We start from the raw sequence: 16,736 nt of genomic DNA, 5'->3' as shown, positions 1-16,736 counted from the left end.
GTTAAATTTAGTGATTGTGTGTAATAGGATTATATTGATGAGTCTATGATAGCGAATAATTCAATTAATTGCATATTTGACGAAAATAATTAGTAGTTAGAGTTGGAAAGATTTTAATTGTAGCTACTATTATTACCGGCAACAAATTATTACAAAGTGTTTTATTAAATTAATAAGTTTGACATATTAAGATTCTCAAATATTATGGGTATCGGGTAAATAATTTGCCTTGAAAGTGACTTTTTTACCTTGGCAATATCAGCGCCCTAATAATAATACCGACATGTTTTTTTTGTGTGACGGGTCACATTGCGTTGACAGAGTAACCCCTATTATAGTGATAGAATAACTATTGAGACACCTCACGGATATAGTGGAAAAATTAGTTACAAGGTTCATTTGGCATCACTTTGGGTTTTTGTTTTTTAAAATCATGTGATATATGTCATACAATGAATCAAAAATTAGTCAAACTTATTAAGATCATGATAATTTTGAAAACTGACAACAAAAAAGTGGGAACACCTTTTTCTTGTTTCCTGTTTTTGGTTTTTTATTTTCAAAAAAAAAAAAATGAAAACTGAAAACAAAAAACAAAAAACAATGCCAAACAAGCCCTAAGATACTGACATGGCATCCACTATCTTTACGAGGTATCTCAACAGTAACCCCTACAATACTGACAAATTAATCCCTATATTACTAATTAAGTAACCCTTATAACCCTAACCAATATAACCCTATAACACGTACTAACAGAGTAATCCCGGTGGCACTGTGCGTTCAACCACATATAAAAGTTTGTGCAATAATAATATCTTTTTCATTTACTCATACATATAGTTGTATAGTTTAGGTTATAGCTAACAGAGTACATAGTTATTATTATTATTATCAATTATTAATATTTAATTAGTTTATTTTAATTTAGTTCAGTCAGTAAAAGTCATTTTAGTTCAAGTCATTTCAGTTCAATTTAGTATTGTAAAGCTCAGCTAAAAGAAATTGAGCCCTATTTTATACAATACTTTAGATGAGGTTATTCTTGAGTTTTGAACACGTTCAATTTTGGTAGTTCTCTCTCATCTATTTATTTCCTTAAAAAGGGAATGAAAAAATTAAGTGGAAAGTTAAATGGCATAAAATAAAAATATACCATGAAAATGAATTAAATTAAATTTTTGTAAGAGTGTGTTTTATTCATCTGGTTTTCACTTATTTAAATTTATCTTATTTGAACTTATTAGACTTTATTAAAAACTTTCATAAGTATTGTATTTGAAAATTTTAATTTTAGATTTTTGGAGTCGAATGTCACCAAAGTTTTAGGTATGATTGACAAATTGTGTAAAATTCCTAACCACTCAAAATGAAAAAAGGCTTTCCACACAAAGTTGGCTTAACCTCAAGTGGTGATACAGGTGAACCTCCAATTCTGCCATGAAAGATGTTGTCAATCTGCTCAACCCTTCATCTTATTCTGGTTCCGCCATGGAAGAACCATAACTACACCAACCTTGTTTTTCATCACTCTAAATCTCAATCACCCTTTTTCAAACTTTTTCCTCATTCTCTTCATACCATCCATTCTCTTTCCAGGGATGAAAACCAGGTATCCCATTTCTATCACTCTATTTTTATAATACGGAGTAATCATTTCTCTTAAATTTATTTTCCTAATTTAATTTTTATTTATTTTTTTGGCAGCTGGGATATGATCCTTCAGATGAACTATATGGGATTGATGTGAATATACCACCAAGGTTTGATTTCTTTAATGTTTGATAATCATGGCATTTGGAATTGTTTTTGCATTTTTGTATACAGTACTAGTGCATTATTGTAATGTAGAGGGAGACAAAAGGGCAATGACCCAAATAGCCAATGGTATTTGTATACCAAGTTTGATTGGGTATGACCCCCAAGACTTTAATCGACTTAGTAGAGATTAATTTTTTTTTTTTTTTTTTTTTTTTTTTTTTTTTTTTTTTTTTTTTTTTTTACTATAGTCAAATTATCAATATTCAGTTTGAATTTGCATATATGGCTTAAACCATAATTGTTGCAAAATGTAATTTCTCAGATGTATAGGCTGACATATTTTTGCTGAAACTCGTGCTTGGCCTGGCTTGATGAATGGGCAGCCGAACTCTTGTGTTGAAATGGAAATTAATATGATGTTAATCTCTATTAGTATTTCAAGTTTTGTGAAATTTTGTTTTGTACAAAGATAGTAATACCTCACTCCCTAGTTCACCTTGTTTCTCTGTTGGATTGTGAAGTCTATTTTCCATTCTGCAATATAATCTGAACTACATGAGAAATTCGGCTTATTAATTACTAGCTTGTTTAGTGGGGGCATAGTCTTCATAACACTTGGTTGGGAATATTGGAATAATTTTGAACTTTATGATCACCCGCTGCCCTCCCACGATTATGAAACAGTCTTCCTATGCAAAGGGTTAAGATAAGTTTGTAGTCTGTTATGTTGTTTCACTGAGCTTGTAATGCTTACCTAAGATCAATTTTCATATTTTACAAGTCTCTCTAAAGATGATGTAGATATATTATGGCTCATGTAAAGCTTGTTACTTGAGCACTTATGAGCTATTAGTCTAATAGAGTAATAGAAATGGTTGAAAGTGGCTCAATATTGTAAATAATGCTTCTTTGGATTTGCCATCACCCTAATATTTGATGAGGAAAGTGGTAACCAAATATATTTATTTGATTGATTTCAGGGATGTTAAATCAGATGCAGTTGAACCTAGATCATGGTTTGGGCCCAATGGACAGTATATTAAAGAGCTTCCCTGTCCAAGTTGCCGGGGAAGAGGGTATACTCCATGCGCTGAGTGTGGAATTGAGCGGTCTAGACAAGACTGTTCGCTATGCAGTGGGAAGGTATGATAACTGTATGCCTGTATGTTGACATAATATGATGTGCTTTAGCCCAATGGTAGTTACGGACTTACAGTGTTACTGAAAGCATGTTTTATACTTGATGTAATGCTTAACTTATCATCCAGTAAAGTAGGTGTACATCTCAGCTATCATAAAGTTATATAGTTCTTATTTTTAGTTGTTGGCCTTGTTGCTTACTATGTTGCAGGGAATTATGACTTGTCAGCAATGCTTGGGGGAGCGTGTCATCTGGGAAGAGTCAATTGATGAAATCCCGTGGGAAAAAGCACGTTCTATGTAACTTCATTGCAACTTTTCTTCTACATATTCTTCTAGCATTTAATTTTGATTACAGCCACTCTCATCAGAAAGCATGTTCTAGAATTTGAGCATTCGTGATCTGATATTATAAATTTCCTTCACTTGTACTTACATTGCTATCTTACTTCCATTGTTCGTGCGTTGCAATGCTTGTGACTGAGATTATTGTCTATGTTTCTCAATGTCAATGCTGTATCGATTTTCAGTTCTCCGCTGAAAGTTAAAGAAGATGATGAAGTTGATAATTTGGAGCTAAATCTGAACTCAAGGAAGAAATCAAAGCGAGTTTACCGATCTACTCCTCCAGAAGTTGGGCTGAAAATCAGTCGCTCCTTGAAAGTTAGTTTCCTGTTTGGAATGTTTTGATTGCTGTATAATTTGAAACCATTTCGTATTATATATTTTGTGTACGATTTAATTTTATAACATGTAGATCATGAAGCTTTTAATATTTCCTTGTGAATTATTGTTCTTTATTATAATCTTGTTCTTTTAGTTGACTGAATGCAGAGTCTCAATGCAAAAACAGGACTGTTCAGCAAGAGTATGAAGATCATCCATCGTGATCCAGCTCTTCACGCACAAAGAGTAGCTGCAATAAAGGTTTCTATATTTATTTATATAAGTATAGTAATTTTTAATTCAAGCTGAAAATCTGAAATAAGATACTGATATTGTACAAGAAAGTCAGCATAGAGTTAAATAGTCTGGAACTGTAACTGACTGCTGTCAAATATGTTGATTTACCCAGCTCCAGACGATGGTACTGATTAGAGTGTTTTTGAACTTAGAAGCATAAATGAGATAGTGATTAGTGAAGCATGACACATATGTAAAGTGTACTGGCTCATATTAAAAACAAGAAAATTGAGGCTATAGAAATAGATATGTAATCTTACTCATTTACATGGAATGCCCCTTGTGAATGTTCTTGTATGTTTCTATTTTCTCCATTGATTTTAATTGACACTCTTTAGTACCTAGAGATTTAGCCTTTAGATTGTAGATATGAGTTAATGAACTTCAAAAGGATAAAGACATGCTTTTTAGTGGAGATGCATTATCAATTTATCATGGACATTCGTTTACGACATTCCTTCATGAAGTTACATATAGACTAATATGTGGTCCATCCATTTATAACCTTCTGCCATATGAGTCCTGTGGGATTCATAAAATTTCTATGCTTCCGTTGCATCTTTACTTATTTCTGGTCCATTTGTTTGTAGCTATGGTCGACTTCTTTTTCCAACATTGATTATTCTGCTAAGTAGCAGTAGACCATGAAAAAGGCTGTTATTGTACATATTCTTGTATCCTTGTTGGTACATATTGTCTACTTTTTTTTGGTTTTGTAGAAGTATGTTATTGCTTCCGTAATTTTAGCTGCAAATGATGGGCCGATAATGCATTAGGAGCCACTGTTTTGTTTTAAACATGTAAAATATTTATGGACTTCAATTGTTAAAAACAAGTTTTTATTTTTATTTGATTTTTTATTGTGAGGTTTAATAGATTCCAACGACAGCACTTCCTTTTTACAATGTAGCTTATAGTATGTGCATATTGGTTTGATTGCAGAAAGCTAAAGGGACACCTGCTGCAAGGAGGCATACTTCCGAAACTCTGAAAAACTTCTTCAGTAATCCTGAGAATCGCCGGAAGAGAAGCATTTCTATGAAAGGTTAGTACGGTTATAATAAACTGCCAAACTTGTGAACTTTAGTGAAGCATGGTAATCACTGCTACATGTTTGGTTGGCCCGAGAGCTTTTAATGCTTTAGAAATGTACCTATAGTGAGTATATACTGCCCCAATCCCACTCTTCAAAGAGTTCAAACTTGAAGGATCATGTAGGCTGTGTTTGACAAGAAGGAAAGTCCTTTTCAGATAAAAACATAAAATTAGTAAATTACTCTTTACTCTCATTATCTTCTGCTTGGTCTGTTATAGAGTGGGAAAAAAAGCACCAAATTTCTGCAGTTAAAAATAGTTTTCCAAAGAGGTATTACAGAGTTTCATCATTTTAAGGAAAAAAAAAGTCAAATATTCCTCGTAATCACTTCCTTCTCTTTAAGGAACAAAGCTAAGGAATATGAAGTTTTAAAGCTGATTTTTTCCACAATGTATTTTTTGTAGAAAGTAAATTATATTCAAATTGTTTTCCTCCGAGTGAAACACAGCCATAATACTGAATACCAATGAAACAATAATTTCCTTAACATTGAGTTTTTGGGTACATTAAGATTAGGTCACAAGTTTGAATCCCTCTCCTGCCATTGTAATATTGTATGTACACAATTATGCTGGCCTTGGTGTGACTTAAAGCACAAAATAGGGAAAAATGCGATCACTCTTTCTTAAAACCTTATTTGCAGGGATTAAATTCTTCTGCAAGAACTGTGGACAGGAAGGGCACAGGAGTTATTACTGTCCTGAACGTAGAGAAAACACTGAAAGGAGATTCAAATGTGGGTTGTGTGGTGAGAAGGGCCATAATAGAAGAACTTGTCAAAAACCAAGAACAAGTAAACCAAAACAAAGAATTCTAAAAGAGTACCATTGTCATTCATGTGGGAAAGTCGGTCATAATCGCAGGACTTGTTCTCTAAAGACCGAACTACATTCAGACAGTGCCATTCATGAAAATAAAAGCTCTGTCGAGGATTCAAAGGGATGTGTTCGAAAACATCATTATCATTGCAGTGTTTGCGGAAAAGTTGGTCACAATAGCAGGACATGCTTTCTGAAGACTGAGCTAGAGTCAGACAGTGCCACTCCTGAAACTGAAGGTTCTCTTATGAATTCAAAGGGACATTTTCGAAAGCATCTTCATCGATGTAGTGTATGCGGAAAGAGTGGTCACAATAGCAAGACATGTTCTTTGAATACTGAGCTACAGTCAGATAGCGCTGCATTTGAAAATAATGGCTCTCTCAAAAAAATTCAGGGAAATGCCCAAAAGCATGATCATCGATGCAGTGTATGCGGAAAGATTGGTCACAATAGCAAGACATGTTCTCTGAAGACTAAGCTACAGTCAGATAATGCTGCATTTGAAAATAATGGCTCTCTAAAAAAAAATCAGGGAAACATCCAAAAGCATAATCATCGATGCAGTGTATGCAAAAAGCGTGGTCACAATAGCAGGACATGCTCTCTGAACACTAAGCTACAGTCAGATAGTGCCACACTTGAAAATAAAGGCTCTTCAAAAAAGCTAAAGGGAAATCTTCAAAATCATCATCATCATCCTCATCGTTGCAGTATATGTGGAAAAAGTGGTCACAATATGAGGACTTGTTCCGACTCTATTGACAAATTCGACGTGACTTCTGAAGTTAGCCAACGAGCAAGACGACTATATCACTGCAAGATTTGTGGGGTAATCGGCCATAATCGGAGGACCTGTGCCGAAAAGGGAGTTGCAAACTATGTATATATTGAAAGTTGATTCTACATTCTGAAAGTTGTAGTTCACTCCTGAGCATTTTTTTTCTTTTTTCTTTTTTTATTACTTTTGTTAACCATTTGTTATACTACTATTTATATCTTCTTATGGTTTCTGAATTAATCATGGCTTAGTCATTTACTTGTTGAACAATGGAAATTCAATGGCCTTTGCCTTGTGAATTATGTATTCTGTTTTTTGTGGTTATGTTAAAAACTCGTTTAATCAGTTTATAATACAGAATTTTTGTAAGGGACTTTAGGATGAAAGCTTGTATTTTTTTTTTTTTTTATTCACATTCAAGGCAATGGTTACAATTTTTGTAAGTACCCTTGTATTAATTAATTTGTCCTGATCTGCTGCTGAGAAAATCAGTCCCAAGCCACCACTCTTCTTAGTGCTTTCTTAACGACTTTTGTCTTCTTCTGTTGCATTGTTCTGAAATCTGAACTCCCCTTGGTTGCTACAGAATCCTGAATATTGTTGCTTTGCTCCTAGAATGGACTTGGATGGGTGGCTGCTCATCCATTAAATTTTAGTCACATTGGATTAACATCGAATGAGCAATCAGCGTACGATATGATTTTATTCGGTCTTACTCGAAGTAATTAATGAACAATTGAGCGTTAAAGTAAGATCAATTTCAGATTAATAGAATATAACATTTTTGTATCAAACTAATGATAGATGGATTAGGAATTTAACGAGCAAAATTCTACCCTAAGAATTTATATTATTTTATAATTGTTTCAAGTGACGTTTAAAGGGGATCCGTGGCGCAATGGTAGCGCGTCTGACTCCAGATTAGAAGGTCGCGTGTTCGATTCACGTCGGGTACAAAACCCTTAATTTTTTCAAAATGGTTTCTCATTTTTACTCATTTCTTATTTGGCTAACTTATTCGTTAAAAATACAAGTATACTGGCTGTAGTAAAGTGACCTACTGAGTACTGACCTGAGCTCGATACCCAGCAACGAAGATGAAGTTTTCTCTGAAGTTGAAGTCTAAGGAGGAAAATGAGAATCTTAACTTTGAAGAAACATCACAAGGTTAGTTTTTTTTTGCTTTTGTATAGAGTTAATCAAATGACGTTTTAACAAATTTTCCCTGTTTTTGTGTATGGAAATGGATGAATGAATAGAAAGATTTTATTTTTGTGGTTGCCAAGTTTTTATCAGCTGGTCTTTAGCTTGAAAGATTAAATCTTTAGTGTTAGTGATGACTTATTACACTAGGTCTTCACATTCAACATTAGAGTATTCCTAAAACTAAAAACTCAACTCTTTATTGTTATAATATCATGCTCTTTAACTATAAAGATTAAATCTTTAATCTTAACATGTAGTTTCTACGTACAACATTTGAGTATTTCTTTGCTAAAATTTAATCTTTATTGTTATATTTTTTGAGATAGAATGCCTCACATCACTGCACTGATATTCTCTACTTTAGCTTGAAAGATTAAATATTTAATCTTGGTAATGATTTTTTACACCTGATATTCACATTCAACACTAGAGTATTTTTTTTTTTTTTTTTTTTAATTTTTAAACACAACACTAGATTATTTCTTTGCTAAAACTCAACTCTATATTGTTAGATTCCCTGAGACAAAAGGCCTCATATCGTGATATTAAACCTTGAGGAACAGAATTCTAAAAAAAAATGTACAGAGTATTTCAAATCATGTAAGAATAATCCTTATTAATAAGATAAATCAAAGGAATAATTATATCCTTAGATTGATTATTATCTTATTTTTAATCTTAGATAATAATCATAATATTCTCTCAATTCCTTAACTTTAGCATGTTACTATTGTGTTACTCAATCAGTTGGCTTTTAAAGGTTTATTTTCAATTTATATACATTTAGGTCTTATGCCATCTAATATCTACAAAGCATTTGAGATGGAAAAATCTATTGAGATTTGCGAGGCTCTAGATGAAAAAACATTGGATGCAACCCGATGTATTACGCCCAATGGTGGGACAATTTTGCACTTAGCGGCTTACTATGGAGCGTTTGCAATATGCTGGATAATTCCTAGTGAAATATTGATGATGACAATGATGATACTGCCCTTTCAATAGCTTCAAGGGAAGGTAATCTTGCTTTTGTTGAAGATTTAATTGAAGAGGTGAAGAGAAAGGTCTCTATTGGAGTTGAAGAAGAAGGGCAAAGTGCTCAACCTTATGTAAGGTTGTTGAAAATGCAAAATAAGCAAGGGAATGCTCCTCTACATGAGGCCGTTATTGGAAATCACTTAGAAGTGGTTCAGTATTTGATTGAAATAGAGCCTCTAGCCAACTATGCGTGCAATGCATTTGAAGAGTGCCCACTGTTTTTGGCAATTGAGAGGGGCTATTTTGAGGTACAGTGGATTTTAGAGGTCCTGGGGGAAGTTGTGTGCTGCATATTGCGGTTATGTATGATATGCAAGGTGACTAACATAGTCTATTTTCATTACATATATTTACATAACACTTTAAAAAGTATTATTATATCATTAAGTGGTTTTTTTTTTTTTTTTTTTTTTTCCTTTTTGTAGATGTAATAGTTGAACTTGTGCAATATAACAAAGACTTGTTATACTGGAAAGATGTCAAAGGATGGGTAGCTCTACACTATGCTACCTTTCAAAGGAATTTGAAGATGGCGAAGAAATTAATAGAGTATGATCGATGTCTGATTTACATGAAAGATAACAGGGGTTTTACTCCATTAACTGTCATAGTATCCTTAGGCTATGTTGATTTGGTTAAATTATTTTTTCATTATGTTCCGGATTGTTGTCAATCCATGGATGCATTAAACAGGAATGCTCTTCACATTGCAGCTTTCTACGGTCAAAGAAAAGTTTTGGAGTATTTGCTAACATTGAAGGGAACCAGAGTTTGATTAATCAGAGAGATCTTAAAGGAAATACTCCCCTTCATTTGTCAGTTTCTCGACAAAACAATCTGCCTTCACTGATAAAAAATGATAGAGTTGACTCATGTGCTCGCAATCTACAAAAACTGACAGCCATGGATCTTTTAGATCCTATTCCTACTCACTTTCTGCTCAGAAATCGGAAAGCTATCTATAAGACACTATTGAAAGCCGGCGGTCAACTAAGCACTCTACGTGTTCAAGAGAAATATAGGAACAATGTAGAGTCGTTGGAAGGCGGATTAGTTGAGGATGAATGTGATACACATAAGAAAGCTTCAATTCATATATTAGTAGCAATTTTGGTTGCTACTATCTCCTTCCCAGCCTTGTACTCTGTTTATGGGGCTTATAGTAGCAAAGAAAAGCCCGCTAAATTGAAGAAGGTGTCTTTTTATTGCTTTATTGGAAGCAATGGGGTTGCCATGCTCACTTCTCTGGCTGCAATTATTGTTTATTTATTTATGCGATACTCAATATATCCTTTGAAACTTGTTCTAGATAGAAAACATCTATCATTGGCAACTACACTCACAATTGCATTGGTTGGGGCGATGAATATTGCATTTGCTAGTGCTTCTATGGCACTCTTTCCACTTGTTCCGGGCATCATTGCGGCTGTATTCTCTATTCCTTTTTTCATCCTGTATTTGGCTTTTGTGAAGAAGAGATATACATATTAGCTTAGATGGTTGTAGGTGGCTTGGTCTAACACAGCAAGCACTAGCAAAGCAATTCTGATGATTGATTAATCTTTTGAGGTTAAATGTGACAATGAGTTGGTAGATCGTGGCTTCAAGCTTCAAATGCATCGAACTTTTGTGGACTGGTAGCTTGGTATATGCTCTAATACTTTATAAGAATGAGCATCAGGATGGAGAATTTTTGTAGAGGTCCCTGCTATCAGTGATTGAACTTGTGAGTCCTCTGTAAAGATACTTTTTTTGAACAAAGTCCTCTGTAAAGATGATTGAATCTGTGACTCGTATTATTAGGTTTTTTGTCCTGTGTATTCACCTAATTCTCTGTTTTTCTTTTCAAGCATAGCTTCTAATTTCCATTTGTTCTATTTCTTATTTCTCTGTTGAAGTGCTGCTGCAATTTATCTATAAAAACTCTAATCTGAATATACAAATTGAAGAGCTCGATCTTGTCATTGCAATAGTTCCCTGTGAAATGCCTCATGGTTTGTAGTCTTTTAACTCAGTCATTGCCTTTAGTGGAGCATGCATATTCAAGTTTAAGTTGCTTATAATTCTGCCTGTTCATTACTTTAGTCTATTGTCGATATGTGTATGTACTTTATCAGCAAATTGTAGACGGAACAAGATAATCATGAGAATGCAGTTGCTTCCTATATCTAATTATTACGTGACATCTGATTTTGAATTATAGAGTTTGGGAAATTACTGTGACTGGTTTGTACAAAATATCTTTATATCTCTGAACGCTTGGGTGGGTTGCCCTTTACCCACATCTATGCTATTGTTCCTAAAAAGTTCGGTTTGTAGAGAGGGGGTTTGGGAGCTTTTACCTAGGCCAAGAAACATATTATGGTGTTCCTGGAAATTGAAGATGTGACAGACCTACATTGATGCCAACGTGCCAAAATCAGTCCAGACTAGAAAACACAAATGGAAAGTGATAGGACAGAGTACATGTTACCTGCAACTCCAAAGTGAGTGTGGTAAATGTCAATAGCAACATCTGGCCTATCTGAGATACCCCCTTTCTCTAAGCCCTGTAAGATATATGAGAGCAGAGGCTATGAATCTCATGAGAGCAGTGTGGTAAACGGTTATCTCACATCCAAAAGCTTTTCCGATCGGCCATTTAGACCTCCTGATTTCACTTGGCGCTCACACAACCACCAGCTTGTCAACATGATGCAGGGATGCAGTTATAGCAAGAGCACCAACACAGCAAAATACTGCAATGATGAATGATACTATTTGACTCTTTCCAATAAATAGAGCGAAAGCATAGAAACCATGAACTTCTCAGTAGTAACCAGAACTCACAAAACTCAGAGAGTGCTAACTTTGGCACCATGCTTAATCAGTTTGATAAGTCTATGTTTAAGTAACTTTCCAATAAATAACAAAACACCAAACAAGTACCCAAGCAGCACCGAAAAATAAAAATAAAATTTTATACATGACCCTCCACAAATAGGGAAAGCTGCAACAGCCCTTTTAGAAAGGATTAGCAGGTAACTAACCCTCAGGTACATGAGCGAATGTATGGACATGTTACATGTTGAACGAAGACATACGACTAAAAGATGTCGTAGATCAAAGAAGCAGTAGAAAATTAGATACAACGAAGACAGATAGAAAGGTCTGCATCATAAACATGTTATAGAATTAATCAAAGAAATTTCAACAATGCTTCAATTTGTACAACAATCCTAACAATGCAAGTTTGAAATTTTTGAAGCACAAATATTCAACTGTTATATCTCCACACACACACACAAAGTAGTTGTTCTGTTTCTTAATCAAACACTAACAAGACTTCTGGGTTTGAGTAACTTTGATTTGTATCTACAGAGTCTCTCTTGACCTTGGTCGTCACAGACTCACAGTTAAGCAAACAATATACTTTCCAATTTTGATCTCAAACTCGCGTACACGTTGATTTGCTATACTATCCTTGTTCTTGTTCATATCATCAATCTCCTTTCCTTTAGAAGGCGCATGATTACTTGCTTCATTATCAAGTTGTACATAGTAGCTTCTTCTCAACTTCATTCTCTTAAGAGTCTTGGACAACTGCAAATTCATGGAAAAATCAAATTCAAATCAGCCTTCCATGTAATTTGTACTAATACTGCAAATTCATGGAAAAATCAAATTCAAATTCAAATCAAATTCAAACTTTGACACCCTTATTCGATTAGAGGCTATACTAATACTTGATGTTGCAAGTGTCACTAAATTCTCATAAAATTGGTACAATCAACAGTCAACCCTATCAAATCAAAAAGAGTAATTTGTAGCACTAAATCAAATAAATTAATTAATAGGTAAATTCAAATAATTAATTAAAGATGCAAAGAGAAAATCAAATAAACAATCAAAGAGACAGAGATTACTATACATTAGGTAACTTGAATTTGGCGCAAGCATGGATGATCTTGTTCGTGCAGCCTGAAACAGCTTTCACTGAATCCTTCACGTCTTCCTTAAAATCTAACCATGGTAGTCTGAAACATAAATCTTTTAAATATTCTCCATCGTATTCCCAATCTTTCCAATGCAAATCCTTGTTCGTCATTCTAATCGAGTTACCTTCCTAAATTTCAACTAATTCTTCAAAGGGGCGACTGAATTTGCCTTTCATTTTTTTTTTTTTTTTTTTTTATTGGAAAAGTTCGAGTCTTTTCTGATTTTCCAATAATTCACCTCTTGTTTAAAGTTATCAATTCTCTCTCAAAAAAGAAGTTGTTTAGATATATCAAGCTTTCTTTTTTTTTTTTTAAGGAAAATATATCAAGCTTATCATCTTTTTATATACTTTTTTTTTTAATTTTTTTTTGAGGGATTATACGTTCAGCAGGAATAATTTTTGAGGGATTATACGTTCAGCAATCAGCAGGAATAATAAAAAATTAATTATGGGGATAATTACTACTTGTACGGGTGTTTGGTAAGTGGGATTAGGAGGGGTTTGGGGATTAAAAGATTGAGAATGAAATTGGGAATTATGGTTGGGAGTACAATAAAATATTGACAATTTCTTGTTTACGTTGCGGTGGAAATTGATTAGGCATAAATATCAAATTTACAATAACACCCTAACTCGTTTATGAAGGAGATAAACTTTGACACCCCTTATTCGATTAGAGGCTATACTAATACTTGATGTTGTAAGTGTCACTATCAAATTCTCATAAAATTGGCACAATCAACAGTCGACCCTATCAAATCAAAAAGAGTAATTTGTTCGTTTACGAAGGAGATAAACTTTGACACCCTTATTCGATTAGAGGCTATACTAATACTTCATGTTGCAAGTGTCACTAATTTCTCATAAAATTGGTACAATCAAGAGTTGACCCTATCAAATTAAAGAGAATTATATGTACAGTAGCACTAAATCAAAGAACATCAACATATAAATCAACTAATTGGTAAAAATCAAATAATTAATTAAAGGGGCAAAGAGAGAATCAAATAAATAATGAAAAAGGCAAAGAGACAGAGATTATACATTAGGTAACTTGAATTTGGCGCAAGTATGGATGATCTTGTTCGTGCAACCTGAAACAAATTTCACTGAATCTTTCACGTCTTCCTTAAATTCTAACAATGGTAGTCTGAAACATAAATCTGCTAAATACTCTCTTTCTTCTTTATCCCAATCTTCCCAATGCAATTCCCTGTTCGTCATTCTAATCGAGTTATCTTCCTAAATTTCAACTAATTCTGCAAAGTGGCGACTCAATTTGCCTTTCTTTCTTTTTTTTTTTTTTTTTTTGATTGGAAAAGTTCGAGTCTTTTCTGATTTTCCGATAATTCACCTCTTGATATATCAAGATTATCTTTTTTTTTTTTTAAGGAAAATATATTATCATCGTTTTATATACTTTTTTTTGAGGAATTATACGTTCAGCAGGAATAATAAAAAATTAATTATGGGGATAATTACTTTTTTTTTTTTTTTTTGGTGAAGAGGAGGGGCAAGCCCCTAAGCAATACAAAGAGAAAACAAAACGAAACAAAACCAAACTAAAACACTCAGCAAAAAGAAATAAAACAAAACAGCAAACTAAAGAAAGCAGGCTAAACAGAAAGACAACTCCACGCCTCTTAAGGCCTCCGAGAGATCGGCACCAAACGAGACCGAGTTACTCCACCCAAATCCTCCAATAAAACGGCCCGATGATCCTCCGGGACCGCCTCAAAGAGCACCACCTTTTGGGAAGCACCAACACCAAAGTTAGCTAGCCAATCCGCCGCTCGATTGGCCTCCCTATAGCAATGCGAAATAGTCACCTCCCAACCTTGCCTTCGGATGAGAGATTTACACTTCCGGATTATATGGATATATGGAGAGGAGGGAGGATCATCACCCACCAGAAGGCGCACCACCACCTCCGAGTCTAAAGTCAGTTGAACTTGTCTATGCCCACCATTCCAGGCCACTGCCAGGCCCCTTAAAACACCCAAGAGCTCAGCCTTTGTGATAATTACTACTTGTACGGGTGTTTGATAAGTGGGATTAGGAGGGGTTTGGGGATTAAAAGATTGAGAATAAAGGGAATTGATTAGGAATAAATATCAAATTTACAATAACACCCTAACTATTGTTATATCCTTATGTTTTTATTAATGGCAAAATGGTCTTTTCCTTTTCATTCACAATTCTCATCTCTGTTACTTGCCCCCTTAAGTAATAAAATAATGGGAGTTGAGCAATTTTATTATCAATCCCACTCCCACCTACAATGCCCCTTCTTACAAAACAAACAAGGCAATATCTCCCACCTCCTCAATTCTCATTCCCAAACCCCAATTCCCACATATCTAAGACCATCATCACTCATGGTATAAAAATTTATACCATCCGGCCGATCCCTCTCTCTCTACCACTTTCTCACTCCTCTACATTGTATATACCACAATACAATATACTTTCTTCAAAAATCATCTCACCCATGGTATAAAAAAAGTTAACCACCACACTTTCTCTATCCTATATTTATTAATAATGCAATTAATTTAATTATAATTATATTTCATTTTATTATTGGAAATAATTAATTAATGTTTGTAAAGTTAATTAAATAAAATAAGCAATCTAGGTAGTAAAAGGCAAAATTGAAAAAATTATAGAACAATAGTAATTTTTTCATAATTTTTTACTTTAAATTTTTTTCTTAAAATGCAATTGAAAAATAAAATAAAAGATACATAATAACCAGGCTCGTGTTTTACGAGGACCAAAGCAAATTTTTACCATGGGATGGTATATACCAATCATATGATATAGTTTTATACTATCAATGTAGTAAAAAATTTGCAGGTTTTTGATGAGTTTTTACACCGTGGTATAAAATTATACCACGAGTGTTGATGCTCTAACACTTTTATAGAGTCGTACTCCCTCCGTCTCATAATACATGACACAGTTAAACATTGCACACATGCTAATGCACTAGTTTGACTTTATTTTTATATAATTAAATATTATGGATATTATTTTAAAAATTATATTATGAAACTTTATATTAAAACCTATCTAACAACATATTTTATGATAAAATACATTTTCATTATGTTAGTAAAAAAATTATGGTCGAATCTAATGCATGAATAGTGAAAAAAAGTCTAACGTCTCATGTATTATGAGACGGAGGGAGTAGTATACAAGTATAATTTTTTTCAAGGAAAGCATACGAGTATACTTTTAGTACAACCTAAAGAACAAAAAAAAAAAAGTAAATATTGACGAAGCCTGACTTTCTCTCTCTACAAAACCCTCACCGCCTCACCACCGCTTCGTCCACCGCCTTGTCTCTTTCTCTGTTTGCTCGCCGGTGATAGGTGGTTCTTCTCCTAGCCGTCGCCAGCTAGGCTAGTAGTCTGTCTATAGTTTCTTTGTTTTGTTGTTTCTCTTCGCCTCTTTCAAAGTACGGCTGACGACGAGGGTGATCGTTCGGAGCATCGCTATCCTATCTGTTTCTAGGTGTTTCGTTCCCTTTCCCGTTGTTTACTGCTCTTTTCTTTTCGTTTACTTTCGTTTCCTTTGGTTTAGCTTTCTTTGTCCTTTTATGCCTTTTACTTTCCTTCTCTGCTTGCAATTTCCTTTAGGAGATTAGTTGTGGTTGTTCTGGTTTTTATTTTGTTTTCCTTTTTGTGTTTTTTTTTTCTCCTTCAAAGGTGTTGTCTCTTTTGGTTTTGTTTTAGAGTTTTGGAGTACTTGGCATTAGTTCTTTGCTCTATAATCATATTTACGTTTGAAAGAATAAAGGTGTTGTCTCTTTTGGTTTTGTTTTAGAGTTTTGGAGTACTTGGCATCAGTTCTTTGCTCTATAATCATATTTACGTTTGAAAGAATAATGAATAAAGGTGAGATGGTGTGTTTGGTGGAATTTTCTTTTTTCTTTGGTTGTTAGTT

General features: G+C 33.9%; 1 protein-coding gene and 1 non-coding gene across 2 annotated transcripts; both read left to right on the top strand.

Annotated features, from left to right (window-relative positions):
* The first annotated feature begins 1,349 nt into the window (after positions 1-1,349).
* On the top strand, positions 1,350-6,928 carry LOC145582670 (uncharacterized). Its single transcript, XM_081639660.1, has 8 exons — positions 1,350-1,612; positions 1,708-1,763; positions 2,742-2,904; positions 3,113-3,201; positions 3,432-3,564; positions 3,736-3,828; positions 4,807-4,909; positions 5,604-6,928. Exons 1-8 carry the CDS (start codon positions 1,448-1,450, stop codon positions 6,677-6,679), a joined length of 1,878 nt encoding a protein of 625 aa, XP_081495786.1. The 5' UTR covers positions 1,350-1,447; the 3' UTR covers positions 6,680-6,928.
* A 515-nt stretch (positions 6,929-7,443) lies between these two features.
* On the top strand, positions 7,444-7,515 carry TRNAW-CCA (transfer RNA tryptophan (anticodon CCA)). Its single transcript has one exon. It is a non-coding gene; the product is annotated as a tRNA-Trp (tRNA).
* Positions 7,516-16,736: the final 9,221 nt, after the last annotated feature.

Source organism: Chenopodium album, chromosome 15 (genome assembly GCF_948465745.1).
Source record: "Chenopodium album chromosome 15, dcCheAlbu1.1, whole genome shotgun sequence".
NCBI lineage: Eukaryota > Viridiplantae > Streptophyta > Magnoliopsida > Caryophyllales > Amaranthaceae > Chenopodium > Chenopodium album.
The sequence above is the reverse complement of the archived record's forward strand: the minus strand, read 5'-3'. Positions and strand labels throughout refer to the sequence as shown.

Excerpts from the sequence above, each read along its gene's own strand:
- LOC145582670 (XM_081639660.1), top strand. The coding sequence starts at position 1,448 with ATGTTGTCAATCTGCTCAACCCTTCATCTTATTCTGGTTCCGCCATGG. Across the intron at positions 3,829-4,806 it reads AAAGAGTAGCTGCAATAAAG|AAAGCTAAAGGGACACCTGC; the intron begins GTTTCTATATTT and ends GTTTGATTGCAG. Across the intron at positions 4,910-5,603 it reads GAGAAGCATTTCTATGAAAG|GGATTAAATTCTTCTGCAAG; the intron begins GTTAGTACGGTT and ends CCTTATTTGCAG.